Consider the following 16,942-nt stretch of genomic DNA (forward strand, 5'->3'; position numbering starts at 1 on the left):
TCATATATTACCAATTTAAAAAAAAACTATCTTAAGAATAATACATTTTCATATAGGAAGGATAATTTCTCATCTTATATTCTTAAATTACAACCATAGACAGTTATATAGTGAAGAGATACTTTCACATCTATTCTCACTTAATCTTTGTGAGACAAATAGGCTGATGATTACTGTTTCCAAAGTAAAAAGAAAAAAAAAATTCAGAATAGGCAAGTGATCTGCCCTTGGTCACACAGTGATTAAGTGGCAGAGCTTGGACAAGTTATTGAATCTTCCACTACCTGTTTCTTTTCATTTGTAAAATTATAATAATAATACCTACCACAAAAGTTTGTTGTATTAAGTTGTATTAAGTGAATAAATACACACAGAATATTTAGAACAGTGCTTGTCACACAATAAGCCTACTTACTCTGGTGTGTTCATGGATATGACTCTAAGAATTTTCCTCTTTCCTGGATTATCAAATTTTTCCTCTTTATTAGATTATTTCCTTCAGCATACAGATATGCTATAGTTTCTCTCATCTTCAAAAAAATTAAACTTCCCTGACCTGACTTCCTCTTCATTTGAACCTCCCACTTCTCTGTTCCCCTTTGTGTCAAAATCCCTTAAAGGAGTTGTCTCTAATTGCTCTTCTCCTATCTCTCTTAAACCTTCTCCACCTTCCCTGCATCAAAACTACTCTTACCAAGGTCCCCAGAGGACTCCACAATCCTAAATTCAGTGCTCCTTGAACAGTAAATGATAAATTCTTCCAACTTAACACATCTTCCCTTGCCTCCTCGCTCAGTCCTGGTTTTTGCCTCTCCCAGTGGCCTCTCCATGCCAGTCTCCTGGCTAATAATACTTGCCTCCCCAATTTTAAAATACTGGGGTACCCCAGGAGTATGTCAGAGGGGGAGACGAACCATGAGAGATGATGGACTCTGAAAAACAAACTGAGGGTTCTAGAGGGGAGGGGGGTAGGGGGATGGGTTAGCCTGGTGATGGGTATTGAGGAGGGCACGTTCTGCATGGAGCACTGGGTGTTATGAACAAACAATGAATCATGGAACACTGCACCAAAAACTAATGACGTAATATATGGTGATTAACATAACAATAAAAAATTAAAAAAAAATACTGGGGTACCCCAGGACTCAAGTCCTGGAGTCTTCTTTTCTCTAACCACATTCACTTCCCATATAATCTTACCCAGCTCATGGTTTTACCACCAATATGGTGATGACTCTCAAATGTTTGTCTTTAGCATGGACCACTCCCCTGAATCCAACCTCATCTATTCAACTCCCCCCCTACTCAACATCTCCACTAGGATGTCTAATAGACCTCTCAGCCCTAATGTGTCCAAAACAGATCTCCTGATCTGCCAGCCCTGTTAACTTCTCCCATAGTTTTCCCCATCCCAATAAATGGCAACTCCATTTTTCTATTTGCATAGGACAAAAAACCTGGGATCAATCACGACTCATTTCTTCCCTCATACCCCATGTTCCCACCCATCAACACATCTTGTTGACACTACCTCCAAAAATTATTAAAAATATCTCAGTGGCTCCCCTCACCCCCATTCTCTACCTTCTTTCCCTTATTTATTTTTCTTCATAGCACTTATCACCAACTAACATGTAATATGTTTTGTTTGCTTACTCATTTATTTTTGGTCTTCTCCCCTATTAGAATATAAGCTCCTCAAGGGTAGAAACTTTTGCCTTTTTTGTTCATATTGTATTCTCAGGGCATAGAACAATACCTGGTACATAGTAAGCACTCAATAAAATATTCATTGAATGGATTAATGTTAGCCATTAACACCATTTCTATTACAATTGATCTCAGTTATACAATAGCCAAGCAATTATGGGCTTGCATGAGATTAAACTGTATCAGAAAGCCATATTATTGATCTATAATGAGAAACAAAAATCAAGCAGCATAAAATATTGTACTTGACAGCACAGGCATTCTAAGAAAAACAAGAATCTGGGGCACCTGGGGGCTCAGTCAGTTAAGTGGCTACCTTTGGCTCAGGTCATGATCCCAGGGTCCTGGGATCAAGCCTAACGTCAGGCTCCCTGCTCAGCGGAGAGCCTGCTTCTCCCTCTCCCTCTGCCTGATGTTCTGCCTACTTGTGCTATCTGTCAAATAAATAAATAAAATCTTTAAAAAATAACTGCTCTCATTAAAAAAAAGAAAAGAAAAGCAAGAATCTTAATATTAAGGATTGCTTAACTATCATGGCATGAAAACAGAAAAAAGGTAAGTAGGTGTTCTTAGCATTGTAAAAATATCTACTACAGGACTACGTCTCCACACTTGGTAAATCCCTGCCACACAGACCACAAGACTTATATCATCTCATCTAGACCCCTCTTGGGTAATGTTAGAATTAAACAGAGCTTCCCTCTGAGCTTACTTTTTTCAATATTCCAAGATGATTTTTCTGCCTTTATACTTATATTTTTCTCATGTCCAATACCAATACTTAATAATAAAATATGAATTTACAGATAATTTTTCCTAAATTTTATTTTTAAGTAATCTCTACATCCAACATGGGGCTCAAACTCACAACGAGATCAAGAGTTACATGCTCTACCAACTGAGCCAGCCAGATGCCCCTGAATTTTCAGATAGTTCTAATTTCCCATAGACACTAACACTTCACCTATTTTTACTTATTTTATTATTTAAATTTCTACTACCATTGGACAATAAGAGTGACTTTCTTCTTCATTTGATACGTATTTACTTATTGAACAATGATGTATCCAGCACTCTGCTAGAATCTGTGGAGGATAACCAAGTATGAGACAACAAAGCTGCTATCAAGAAACTTACCATCTTAGAAAACAAAGCTTACATGTTGAAAGAATTTAGAGAATATGATACATAATAAATAAGTTATATACATTTAAGAAGTCTACTTTTTCTAATCCTTACCTGTTGACTCTCCGAGGCCGCTTTTCTGGTTTAATATCCACATCATAGTGATACACATCTATTTTAGGAATCTGAACCTGAAAATGATTGGCTAACAGTCGAATTGGTTTTCCAACAGTTCCAAGGCCAGGACGACGAGGTGGCTGAAACAGGCTGGTTGGAGGTCCTGAAGAGATTGAAAGATATTTGATGTGCTATTTGGTCATAAAGGATAATATTCCCTTCATGATCATGATGATAACAATAATAGATATAATTACTGAGATCTTATTATTCACTGAACATACTCTGATATAGAGTTTGTGATATCTTTTAACCTAAGGTTTTCTAGATTTCTAAATATTTTGCCATGTGGCTATCATTTTGAATCTGGGGGGCATTAAAATTATATGGACAGTATGATGAACTCCTCTCAGATATAAGCTACTGTAGAAAACCTCTTATGAGCATCAGTAGATCTATAGCTAGGTTTACAAATTTATATGCATTTTTAAAAAAGATTTTATTTTTAAGTACTCTCTACACCCAATGTGGGGCTCAAACTTACAACCCTGAGATCGAGAGTCTCATGCTACACTGATGGAGCCAGCCAGGCACCCCAAAATTATATGCATTTTAAAATAAAACCATCTCTAAGCTCTAGGGACTATCACCATGCTCAGGCTGGAGAAGATCCATTAATCCTTCACAAACTAGCCTACATTATTAAAATTTGTACAGACAGGAGGAGATTAACAGCAGCTACATTTATTAATTTACTTGCTAATTTAGGTAGTGAAACAATACCAATAATGCTAGACTTTATTGTTTATAACCTAATGTTTGTAGAATCTGGACAATGTGACATTTGTTTTTTTTTTTTTAAGATTTTATTTATTTGACAGAGAGAGACACAGCGAGAGAGGCAACACAAGCAGGGGGAGTGGGAGAGGGAAAAGCAGACTCCCCGTGGAGCAGGGAGCCCGATGCAGGGCTCGATCCAGGACCCTGAGATCACGACCTGAGCCAAAGGCAGATGCCTAACGACAGAGCCACCCAGGCGCCCCCAATGTGACATTTCTTGATCATAATGTCTTGTTTATTTATTCAACATTTATTCACTTATTACATGTCTAACCTGCTCTAGAGATTCAGGAAAAAGAGCTTCTGCCTTAAAAGAACTCACAGTCTAGACCAATGGTTCTCAACCTGGGGGAGATATTGTCCCCCAGGATCTGACAAATGTCTGGAGACAATTTTGGTTGTCACCACTCAGAGGGTGCTATTGACATATAGTGGTTAGGGGCTAGGGATACATCTAAACATCCTACAGTACACAGGACAGCTCCCCACAACAAAGAAGTATCTATCCAAAATATCAATAGTGTTGAAGGTGAGAAACCCTGGTCTAGACAGAGCAGTCATTCCAAATTATTCCATTGATGGTTCATAAAATATTCCACAAAAAGAAAGGATCAATAAGCTAAAGAAACTGCGTATTCTCTCCCCTTCTCAAAATTCCAGTGTACATTATTGTATTAAATTCGCTAATGAGTTTTATGATAAATAAATCTATTTAACTAATCATTTAACCCAACTTATTTTTTCCCCTAAATGCTCTCTTTTTAGAATCAAATATCTACCAATATTCAGGAGATAAGGATTGAGGAAACACAGACTGGGAAATATTTGACTCTAGAAAACCTTACTTCCTTCTGATGATAATGTCAAGTAGACACTGGCCTAAAAAATAAACATCTTTTCTGCTATGAATAGGTGTTGAGTAAAGCGGGCTGTGATTACAGTGGAAAATTACAACAGGTTCTCATTGCCATGGCATTTTGCCAAGAACAAAGACAATTCACTAAGGAGAGAAAACTTTGAAGCAAGAAGATATTCTAGTCCAACATCACTTAGGAAAATCAAAGCAAACACTTTAATGAGATGTGTGTTGACAGATCTCCATATACTAATTCTTAAAGTTATTGAAAATCTCACATATTAAATTCATTGTTCAATCTTTCCCTAAATTCTACTCATCCTTCAAAACTCAGGTTAGGTGTAATTTCCTTTCTGGAAGCTCCCAGACTGGAAGATGCATCCTCGGTGTACCCAAGACCCTCTGTATAAGGGAGCACTTAGCACAAGTACATAGAAACAACATTTAATTATTGTCTCATCCACTAGACTGTAAATTCTTAGAAGAAATGGACCTCCAGTTCATTGTTATCTCCTCAATACCTCATTCAAGGATTAGCACGTTGTAGGGATTCAATAAATGTTGAACTGAACAATACAGGCATACTTCATTTAATTGCATTTTGCTTTATTGTGCTTTGCAGATATTGCACTTTTTACAAATTGAAGGTTTGTGGCAGCCCTGCATTGAGCAATTGGTGCTATTTTTCAAACAGCATTTGCTCATTTCACGTCTCTGTGTCACCTTTAGGTAGCTCTCACAATATCTGAAACATTTTCATTATTATTAGATTTGTGATCTTTGAGTTGCTACTGTAATTGTTTTGGGGTGCCACAAACTGCATCCATATGAGACAACAAACTTAATCCATACATGTCCTGTGTTCTGACTGCTCCACTGACTGGCCATTCCCCTGTCTCGCTTCCTCTCCTTGAGCATCCCTATTCCCTGAGACACTACAACACCGAAATTAGGCCAGTTAATAACCCTACAATGGCCTTTAACTGTTCAAGTGAAAGGAAGAGTCACATGCGTCTCACTTTCAATCGAAAGCTAGCAATGATTAAGCTTAGTGAGGAAGGCATGTCAAAAGCCAAGACAGGTCGAAAGTGGGCCTCTTGGGCCAAATAGTCAGCCAAGTCGTGAATGCAATGGAAAAGTTCTTGAAGGAAGTTAGGAGTGCTATTACAGCCAACACACAAATGATAAGAAAGCAAAACAACCTTATTGCTGATATGGAGAAAGTCTTAGTGGTCTGGAGAGATCAAATGAGTCATAGAATTCCCTTCAGTCAAAGCCTAACCCAGAGTAAGACCTAATTCTCTTCAATTCTATGAAGGCTGAGAGAGATGAGGAAGCTGCAGAAGAAAAGTTTGAAGCCAGGGGCCCCTGGGTGGCTCAGTCAGTTGGGCATCTGACTCTTGATTTCAGTTCAGGTCATGATCTCAGGGTCTTGAGATTGGAGCCTTCCCACCCCCTACCCCATCGGGCTCCATACCGAGCATGGAACCTGCTTGAGATTCTTTTTATCCCTCTCTCCCTGCCCCCTCACCCCTGCTTGTGTTCTCTCGCACACGCGCTCTCTCTCTCTCTCAAAAAAAAAAAAAAAGAAAAGAAAAGAAAAAGAAAGAAAAGTTTGAAGCTAGAAGAGGTTGGTCCATGAGGTTTAAGGAAAGAAGCCGTCTCCAGAACATAAAAGTGCAAGGCGAAGCAGCAAGTGCTGAAACAGAAGCTGCAGGATGTTCTCTAAGAGGTCTAGTTAAGATAATTAAAGATAATTAAAATCTGGCTACAGATTTTCAATGTGGTTGAAATAGCCTTATATCTGAAGAAGAGATCATCTAGGACTTTCATAGCTGGAGAGAAGAAGTCAATGCCTGGCTTCAAAGCATCAAAGGATGGACCAATTCTTGTTAATGGCTAATGCAGCTGGTGACTTTAAGTTCAAGCCAATGTTCATTCTGAAAATCCTAGGGTCCTTAAGAATTATGCTAAATCTATTCTGCCTGTGCTCTATAAATGAAATAACAAAGCCTGGATGACAGCACATCTGTTTATAACATGGTTTACTGAATACTTTGAGCCCACTGTTGAGACATACTGCTCAGGAAAAAAGATTCCTTCCAAAATATTACTGTTCATGAAAAATGCACCTGGTCACCCACAAGCTCTGACAGAGGTGTATAAGATTAGTGTTGTTTTCATGCCTGCCAACACAACATCCATTCTGCAGCCCATAAACCAAGGAGTAATTTCGACTTTCAAGACTTATTATTTGAGAAACACATTTTGTAAAGCTATAGCTGTCAGAGAGGGTGATTCCTCTGATCTGGGCAAAGAGAAAACCTTCTGGAAAGGAGTCACCATTCTAGATGCCATTAGGAAAATTCAAGATTCAGGGGAAGTGCTCAAAATATCAGCACTAACAGGAGTTTGGAAGAAGTTGATTCCCACCCTCCTGGACAACTGGGAGGGGCTCAAGACTTCAGTGGAGGAAGTAGCTACAGATGTGGTGGAAACAGCTAGAGAACTGGAATTAGAAGTGGAGCCTGAAGATGGGACTGGATGGCTGCAATCTCATGGTAAAACTTTAAGGGATGAGGAGTTCTCTGGATGAGCAAAGAAAGTGGTTTCTTGAGATGGAATCTATTCCTGGTGAACATGCTGTGAAGATTGTTGAACTGACCACAGAGGATCTAGAATATACAAACTCAGTTGATAAAGCAGTGAGAGGGTTTGAGAGGATAGACTCCAATTCTGAAAGAAGTTCTATTGCGGGTAAAATGCTATCAAACATCACTGCATGCTACAGAGAAATCATTCATGAAAGGAAGAGTCAATTGATGTGGCAAACTTCATCATTGTCTCATTTTAAGAAGTTGCCATAGCCACCTCAAACTTAAGCAACATCACCCTGATCTGTCAGCAGCCATCAATATCAAAGCAAGAGCCCCCGTCAGCAAAAAGATTATGACTCACTGAAAGCTCAGGTGATGGTTAGCACTTTTTAGCAATAAAGAATTTTTAAGTTAAGGTATGTACATTTTTTAGACTTAATGCTATTGCACACTTAGACTACAGTGTAGAGTAAACCTAACTTTTATATGTACTGAGAAACCAAAAAATTCACTGGATTTGCTTTATTGTGATATTCGCTCTATTGTGGGGGTGTGGAACTGAACCCACAATATCCCCAGGGTATGCCTGTATCAATGATCTTTGTAGCAGCCCCAGACAGAGATCAAACAGAAACCCAGTCATTCCTAAAACCCAAGAACTGACTCTTATTTTTCACTTAAGCAAAACCACATAATTTATACCAAAAATATGACTGCTTGGAATTGAGTTCCACTTCTGGTGTACAAGGGATCTACTCTGGGTGTGCTAAGACATTTAAAAACAAGGTAAGAGGTAAATAATAAATAATATCAGAGGTGATAGGCGTACTGAGTTAACCCCATCAAAGCATATGGACAAGTTAGCCCTGCACAGTCTAAGGTACACTTAAACAATCATTGTATCATAAATCCAGCTTTATGATAGAAATTCAGAAACAGAAATTTGGAGCAAATGACTTGCCCAAGGACATAGGACTTGATTTTAAATTGTGACTAGAATTTAGGTTTCCTAATTCCCAGCCCAGTGCTTTTTCTTCCCCAATGTATTTCACAATCCTAAGGTTATCTATACCTCTCTGAAGTACTTGATGCCAAAGGAACATAGGCAGAGGAAATTAAAGAAGCGGGATTGATGGAGAAATGTAAGTAGTGTGTGCCTTTTCTTTGGTAATAAGAAAGAAAAGTTAGAAAGTGAGTGGTCACTTCTTTGAGTAAGTTTAGGAGATTTATTTAGAAAAATATAATCTAAAATTTTCCAAAAGCTGGTTTCTTTGGGGAATTCAGCAAACTAAAAGAAATAAAACACAGCGGCTAAGGCAGAACCAAACCATGTAGGTTTCAATCCTGGTTTTACCACTCCTTAACTGCATGACCTTGGGCCAGTTTCTTAGTCACTGTGTGCCTCAGTTTCCTCATCTATAAAAGACGGGAGGTGTGATAATAATAGCATCTATTTCACAAAGCAATTGTGAGGATCCCATGAAATGATGTATACATAAAGCTTAACACAGTGCCTCATAATAGTAAGTGCTCAATAAATGTTAGCTATTATGATTGTACTTGCATGAAATGTTACAGTCAGTGCTCAAAGGTCCTGGGCTTTATAATGGGCATATCTCCAAAAGTTGGTGACAAAGTCAGAAAATTACATCTTCCAGAAAGGAAACAAATTTTACTCAACACCAATTGGAAGAAGTCAGCCTTAAATGAAGAGGAGGGCAAGAGACTAGGGCTCAGATGACCCAGACTCATCTGCATTTCACCACTCAGCCTTGAGATCTTGAAGTCACTTAAGCTCTCTGAATCTCTTTACTCATCTGTAAAATGGAGCTAATGCTACCTTGCCTACCTCACAGAAGATCAAATGAACTAAGAGCTATGAAAGCACCTTCCAAACTATAAAGCAATGTAAAAATAAGTTATGATTAATATAGCCAAAATAAATGGTAATCTGACTAACTATATTTCTAAGTTATTATTGTCAGAAACCAAAATGGGGTAAAGAGAGAGCACAGCAAGACTAAGAATATGTCAGTGATTATTCAAGTGAGGAGGGCACAAAGCACTAGAGTGGTGTGCTTCAATAAAGCTGAAATGCTTCTCTAAGTTCTAAAACAGCCTGGATAAAATATCCCACAAGACCATCAACTCCCTTTGCTCCAATTCTATGCTCAGCAAGCGGCTTATTATTAATTGGGTTTCCAAGGTACCGTGACACCTGAAAAGGGGTTTGCTAGAGAGTAGACAAGAAAATATTCTAGTTAACAGAAAAGATCTATGTGACATTTTGATTTATACACTCGTGTCTTCAAACTGTGCTTACTGAGAATTAATTTTCTACAATCCTGAGCTAAGTCTTCAAATCTGCAAAAGCTAAAATCACCCCCTCCCCAAAGTCCCTAGGAGGTTCCTAACTACCAGGTTGATCTTTTCCATGAAATTCAATTTGTATACACAGTTAGTTACATAGTCTCTTCCAGCATCAGCTCATAAATGCAACAGTTGCTTCAATTATGAATTACTAACTGGGAGAGAAGAAGAAACATTTGTTGAATATCTACAAGGCATTAGTCTCCACAATAAGACTCCTCATATACATTATCTCATTTCATTCTCACAACAATCTTGCAGCACATAATTATTATTACCCTCATTTTATAGATGAGGAAATGAAAGTTCAAAGGAATTAAGTAATTTGCCCAAGGTTATACAACTATTAAATTATTGGATTGGATTTGAACAGAAGTCTGTTACATTCCTAAAGACATGATCATGCCTTTGGCTGGGGAACATAGCTGAAGTAACCCTGAGTAATACTTAGATTGAGGTTTATCAAATAATATTAATGTCACAATACCAATTTATTTTTAAAAGGCATATGAAATTTGATTATGGGGGCCTTTAAAAAATATTTTAAGCAACAAATTAAAGTGGGCTTTAATCATTCAGTTCTGTAAACAAGTTCTAAGTAAACAAACCGGCAAAGTTTCCAAACTCAAATGGTAAACTGAATTTTCTGCACACTAAAAAAATGAAATGCCCTACAACTAAGTCCACTATGTAAATAAGGTTTGATATAAAGTTAATTCTATCACAGCCTCTAAACCCTGCTTAGCCAAGGCATTAGAAACCTGTTGGGGTTTGAGGAGGGAGCACCAGGTTCCCAGCCTACAGAGCATTTGTTACAATCTGGAATGGTTCCTCTAGTTTGGGCCGACTGGGAGAGATAAACAGAGGTCATTCCAAAAGATGGGGAATTACAGTTTCTAAAGCACTTTCACCTTCATTTAATCCTCCCAACCACCGATACCCCAGTTAGAAGAGAACTCAGGGCATTAAAACCTATACTAGAAGGGGCTCACTGGACACTTGCCAGATCACTCCGGGACTGTTGCACAGACTGACAGGTATAGGACCTTATTTCCTGAGACTTCAGGGCCTTTGAGAGGGTGGGTACTTTGCCTCTTGGCCTTTGGGAGTCATGAGAAGTGTTTGGGGGAAGTTCTTCGTCCTTATCTGAGGGTTCTGGACCGTCTACCAGTGCAAAGAAAAACACGGGTGTGGCCCCATGCCAAGAATACCCCTGGTAGTAGGAGGGTGTCCTTCCCGGTCCAGTAGAGGCCAGGCCTCAGTTGAGCACTTGGCACAGATCATTCCTTCTGAGGCCCAAACTGGCCTGCCTCAACCCTGGAGCACAGACCACTTCCCCGAGGTTCGGTTAGGTCTCTCGTCTACCTGGGGACGGGGGTCACCATCCTGGGCCTGCCTCCCTTAGACCTCGAGCCCTGCCTCATCTCTCCAGGCTGGACCGCGGTCTCCGCCCCCCAAGGCCCGGGTCAGCTCGCTCCGCCTTGTGCTATGGGGCACGGAGCCCCTTCCCCTACGCCTGACGGCCCGAACCCAGGTAAGCAAGAGCCGATGGGGGAGACCCGGAGCTACGCGCCCGCCCGCCCACCAGTCCCGGGGCCGCAATTGCCCGAGCGCGCTCCTCACCGGGTCCCAGCGCCTCCATGGCGGCGGCGGGGGCCGCCTCGCCCCGGTCCCCGGCGCCTCCCGCTCCGGGCCCCGCCGCCGCCGCCGCCGCCGCCGCGTAACGCTTGATCTCCGGAATATTGGCGCTGGGGGGGTGCGCCGCGGAGACGCGGGCGCTGGGTAGGGGGCGGCGGCGGCGCCCGGCCCGGGGACAGGGACCCGGCTCCCACGGCTCTTCCGGCCTCAGCGACAACAAAAACAATCCCCGCCGCCGCCGCCGCCGCCGCTGCCAGCGGGAGCGGGAGCGGGAGCCAGCGCGCGCGCCCGCCGGGCGGGGAGGAGGCGCGGGGCGCGCGCGGCCCAGGGTCCCGGCTCGACGAGGGGGCTTGCGCGGCCCCGGGCGCCCGGTCCACGGAGCCCGGCTGGGGGCGGGACAGGGTGGGGCGGGGGCGCGCGCGCGCCCAGAGGGGGCAGTGCCCCGAGGACGTGTCGGGTGCGCGCGCGCCCGTTCGCACTGCCCTGTCGCCCAGGACCACCAACCCGGCGAAAGGCTGGGGCTGGGGCGGGGGTGGGGTGCTTCGTGCGGTGGTCCCAGAGCCTCCCGGGAAACGGCACCCCGCAAAAGATCGGGATTCCAGACCCCGCTGATCCACAGACACAGTTCACCACTTCTGGCGGTGGAAAGTGCCCTGTGATTCACATCAGGCACCCCTCCTCCTTCTTCCCACCTCAGACCCCTTCTTTCTCCTCTGTCTCCTCTTTCTCTACTGTCCTGGGACAGAGGACACCAGGGTCACCACAGACGGAGCACTTTTCCTCCATTGCTTCATCCAGATCGCACACCCAGTTGCCCTTCCCTCCCCATGCAGCCTGAAAGCACCCCGGAATGGACCATGATGCATGATGCATTCTCTTGCTAGTCACACCACAACCACCTCTGGTCAGCAAGTCACCAAGCACTTCAGAAGGGCAAGTCTTGCTTTCTCATATGACTTCCTCTTAGCCGCCAAGAGCCAAGGGAGCAACAACCCACTCCAAGGCAGCATGGCCAGCCCAGCGGGACCAGCGCCTTTGGGGCTTTTAGCTGGAACTTTTGAGTTGGAGAGCATAGCACTACAGCCCAAGAAGCAGTGTCTAGTCAGCAAAACGAGGGAGCTTTCTGCCCACCAGTTAAAAGGGTCCAATGTGTATGTCTTGTTTGCTAGGGCTGCCATCACAAAGTACCACAGACTGAGTGGCCTAAACAACAGAAATTAATTTTCTCGTAGTTCTGGAGGCTGGACGTCCAAGTCCAAGGATGGGTTTCTTCTGAGATCTCTCTTTTTTTGCTTGTAAATGGCCGTCTTCCCACTGTGTCTTCACATGATCTTCCCTCTGTACATGTCTGTGTCAAAATGTCCTCTTCCTATAAGGACACCCATCATGCCGGATTAGGGCCCAACTTACAGACTTTGTTTTAACGTAATGATTCCTTTAAAGATTCTATCTCCAAATACAGTCACATTCTGAGATAGTGGGGGTAAGGATTTCAGTATATGAATTTCATGTGTTCAGCCTGTAACACGTATGTATAATGAGATATTCATTTGAGCATCAAAGCCAGAGAGCCAGGTAATTTTTGCATGTAATGATAAAAAAATGTTAGGGGTATACCATGGCCAGGCATTGTATTATGGGCTTCACATGTCATTTAATCTTCACAGTGACTATAAGGTAGATATTGTTAAGGAAACCGAAGTTCAGGGAAGCTAAGGAAGTCAGGCTCTGCGTTACATGATACCGCAGTGAAGGATGGAAGAATTGGAGTTCTAAATCCTGCATTCTAGTTCTGGCTGCTTCCATCCCTGACTGGCTATGGAAGTGGGACTTTTAATTGAGTGATTAGATTCTATAGTGACAGATACTATATTCCAAGTTCTTTCCATAGCACCATACTTCTCTGTTAAATCAGATATTAACTGGAAACAGTAAGAGGGGACAGCAAGTTTGAAGAGGAGGAAGTATTCACTAAATGAACAGACTGGTTTACAGCTAAGAGTATAAGAAAAACCAACTAGAGGTCAGGCTTTGAGTTAAACCTAGTAGCCACCTCCCTTCTTCTCTACTCCAAGCTAAATTCCTCCCATAGTTTAAACAGTGCTGGTGGCTTGGCTGATTTTCCATCTTGCACTTCCTAACAAATTTCCCCCATGTTCTATTTGGTACCCTGAGCAAAGATGATAGCTTGTGTCCTTTACCAAAAGTAGCCTCAGAAACCTGAGTATGAAATGTATTTACCTTGTTTCAGTCAGGACTGCAATGCCTCAATCCCCTGTCTCTCACTCTGTTATTCTTGACCACTCTGATCATCTACATTCTCCTTCCCAAACCCACTCTAGCACCCACTGCCCCCTTCCCAAAGACCCTTCTAAGCCCTCCCAAACCAAAGTTCTATAGTCAGTAAATTCCCCTAGGCCTTGGCCTGTTCAGCAAGCCCTCCCTCCACTTCCTGCTGTGGCTGAGTAGAAGCCATGCCCCATAATACCACTTCCCCTCAGCTCTCTCTGATGGTGGCTGCTCATTTTCCCACACCCTACATATCTACAGGACAGGGTAAGGGCTGGGTAGAGAATCAGCAATATATTTGCCCCCATTGTCCCAAACCTTGAATTCTCATTCTCATATTAAAACCACTTGCCATCTGGCCAAACCACCATAAGGCCTCCCTTGGTGGTATAATTTTTTTTAAACATTTTATTTATTTATTTGACACAGAGAGAGGGAGATAGTGAGAGAGAGAGAGAGCACAAGCGGGGGAGCGGCAGGCAGGCAGAAGGGGAGGGAGAAGCAGGCTCCCTGCTGAGCAAGGAGCCCGACGCGGGACTCGATCCCAGGACCCTGGGATCATGACCTGAGCCGAAGGCAGCCGCTTAACCGACTGAGCCACCCGGGCGCCCCTTCCCTTAGTGGTATAATTAACTCAGCCCCTGGTCTTATGTCTCAGTCTAGGCTTAGCTCCCAATGCATTATAAATCCTTGAAGGCAGGGCTCATGCCTTATTTGGGTATTCAGGTTTGTGTGTCTGTTGCCTAACAGGTTATGTGGCACCAAATGCCTACTCAGGGAAATTTATGGAATGAATGAATGAATGAATGAATGAGCAAGTAATGTGTAAACAGTGGGAGCTAGAAATGGTCCAATGGAGGGGCCTAGGTGAAAAACTCTGGGTGAACTTCCAGCTTCTCCAGAGCACAGACTTTCAAATCAGATGATCCTGGGTTCAAATCTCAGTTCTACAGCATACTAGCTCCAAGTACCTGGGACAAGTCCCTTCACCTACTGCTAAAAGAGTCAGTAAGGAGGAAATCAAATCATATATGTGCATGTTCCTGTGTGCCTGGCCCAATATATGTGCCCAATAGTCACTAATTTTCATCTCTTCCCTCCTTTCTCCGGGCTAAGAGCTGCTCCCCTGCCACTCTCTTGCTGTCCTTTGAGAGACAGTGAACCCAAGATCTCAGCTCAGTCCAAGAGAGGGGAGAGGACTGTCAGGGACTGAGCATGTTTTCACATCTTGTGCCTGAGCCACCTGAGGACAGGGACTTGGCTCACCTATCTGGGGGTGAGAGCCAGAACATGCTCAGTCAAGGTTTATGAATGAAACTAAACCTCTCAAATATGTCAATGCTCCCCTGGGACCAGAAGGAGCCAGAGGGAGACCTCCTATCAGACACTGTGCCAGAAGGCTGGGTTCCAGCCAGCAGCCCTATTTGTGACACTCCAACCCTTGTCTTGGCCACTGGCCTCTGTTGATGTTTTGACTCCTCAGCCTCTCCTCATACTAACATTGCACAAGTCTGGAGCTTAGAAGTCGGGGAGGAACTTCTTTACAGTTGATCAGTTGGGCCAAGGGCTTTCACTCTTTTTTAGCTGGGGAACCCCTTCCTTATTCAAACAAAAATCTTAAGTGGGAGCTGAAGGGGAGCCACTTGGCTGAGGAGGACAGGGACCTGCACTGGACACTACTGAACCAGACTAGCTTGCCAAGAGATACCACCTGGCATCCAAATGGAATTTCTGCCCACCTGCTCCTACTCTACTGGCAGCCTCATTCTTTTGCATTGTTTTAATTGAGATAAAATTCACATATGATAAAATTCACCATTTTAATGTGTAAAATTCAGTGGTTTTTAGTGTATTCACAAAGTTGTGCAATCATCACCACTATCCAATTCCGGCACACTTTCATCATCCAGAAAGAAACCCTATATACCCCAGCCCCTGGCAACCACTAATTTACTTTCTGTCTCTATGGATTTGCCTATTCTGGACATTTCATATAAATGGAATAATAAAGTGTGTGTTCTTTTGCATCTAGTTTCTTTCACTTACCATAATGTTTTCAAGGTTTATCCATATTGTAGCATGCATCAATACTTCATTGTTTTTTTGTTTTTTTAAGTAGGCTCCATGCTCAAGATGGGGCCCAATGTGGCACTTGAACTCATGACCCTGGGATCAAAACCTGAGCTGAGATCAAGAGTTGGATGCTTAACTGATTGAGCCACCCAGGCGCCCCACTATTCCATTGCTTTTAATGCTGAATAATACTCCATTGTATGTATACACCGTATTTTGTTGATGCATTAATCAGTTGAAGGACATTTGGATTATCTCCATTTTTGGCTATAATAATGCTGTTATGAACACCCATGTGCAAGTTTTTGTATGGATACATATAAGTTTTGTGTGGCTATATAACTTTTCACTTCTGGGTATGTACCTAGGAGGAGAATTGCTAGGTTATATGATAACTCTATGTTTAACTTTTTGAAGAAATGTTTTCCACAGTGGCTACACTATTTTATATTCCCATCAGCAATGTGTGAGGGCTCTAATTTCTCCACATTCTTGCCAATATTTTTTATTTTCAGATTTCAAAAATTACACCTATCCTCTTGGGTATGAGGTGGTATCTCATTGTGTATTTGGTTTACATTTCCCTAAGGACGGGTGGTGTTGAGCATCTCCAGCTCTATTACAAAGCTGTCATCATCAAGACAGTATGGTACTGGCACAAAAACAGACACGTAGATCAATGAAACAGAATAGAGAGCCCAGAAATGGACCCTCAACTCTATGGTCAACTCATCTTTGACAAAGCAGGAAAGAATGTCCAATGGAAAAAAGACAGTCTCTTCAACAAATGGTGTTGGGAAAATTGGACAGCCACATGCAGAAGAATGAAACTGGACCATTTCCTTACACCACACACAAAAATAGACTCCAAATGGTTGAAAGACCAAAATGTGAGACAGGAGTCCATCAAAATCCTAAAGGAGAACACAGGCAGCAACCTCTTCAACCTCAGCCGCAGCAACTTCTTCCTAGAAACATCGCCAAAGGCAAGGGAAGCAAGGGCAAAAATGAACTATTGGGATTCATCAAGATAAAAAGCTTTTGCACAGCAAAAGAAACAGTCAACAAAACCAAAAGACAACCGACAGAATGGGAGAAAATATTTGCAAATGACATATCAGATAAAGGGCTAGTATCCAAAATCTATAAAAAACTAATCAAACTCAACACCCAAAGAACAAATAATCCAATCAAGAAATGGGCAGAAGACATGAACAGACATTTATCTTTTTATTTTTTTAAAAGATTTATTTATTTATTTGAGGTGAGGAGGAGCAGAGGGAGAGAAATCCTCAAGCAGATTCCCCGCTGAGTGTGGAGACTGACC

The 16,942-nt window shown here is 42.4% G+C and overlaps 2 protein-coding genes across 8 annotated transcripts in view; one reads left to right on the forward strand and one right to left on the reverse strand.

The window, feature by feature from the left end:
* AGO4 (argonaute RISC component 4) overlaps positions 1–11,512 on the reverse strand; it is a 37,528-nt gene extending 26,016 nt beyond the window's left edge. The window contains exons 1-2 of one of the 3 annotated variants that reach the window (XR_003205098.2): positions 11,239–11,512; positions 2,950–3,115 (exon numbers count right to left, since the gene is read on the reverse strand). Coding sequence is in view for 2 of the 3 variants with exons in the window: in XM_073902914.1 (XP_073759015.1) it covers positions 2,950–3,115; positions 11,239–11,257 (185 nt within the window). In the remaining variant the exon portion in view is untranslated. The remainder of the gene's footprint in view (positions 1–2,949; positions 3,116–11,238) is intronic. The other 2 variants (XM_073902914.1, XM_025855752.2) reach the window with 2 other exon arrangements.
* Positions 10,770–16,942, forward strand: part of CLSPN (claspin) — a 76,076-nt gene continuing 69,903 nt past the window's right edge. For 2 of the 5 annotated variants that reach the window (XM_073902913.1, XM_025855746.2), the window contains exon 1: positions 10,772–11,149. The gene's annotated coding sequence lies outside the window, so the exon portion shown is untranslated. Of the gene's footprint in view, positions 11,150–16,942 lie in introns of all 5 variants that reach the window. The other 3 variants (XM_025855744.2, XM_025855745.2, XM_025855747.2) reach the window with 2 other exon arrangements.

The sequence above is a fragment of the Callorhinus ursinus genome, unplaced genomic scaffold (genome assembly GCF_003265705.2).
Source record: "Callorhinus ursinus isolate GAN/ISIS: 27379988/994484 unplaced genomic scaffold, GSC_fseal_2.0 scaffold18, whole genome shotgun sequence".
In the NCBI taxonomy this organism is placed as follows: domain Eukaryota; kingdom Metazoa; phylum Chordata; class Mammalia; order Carnivora; family Otariidae; genus Callorhinus; species Callorhinus ursinus.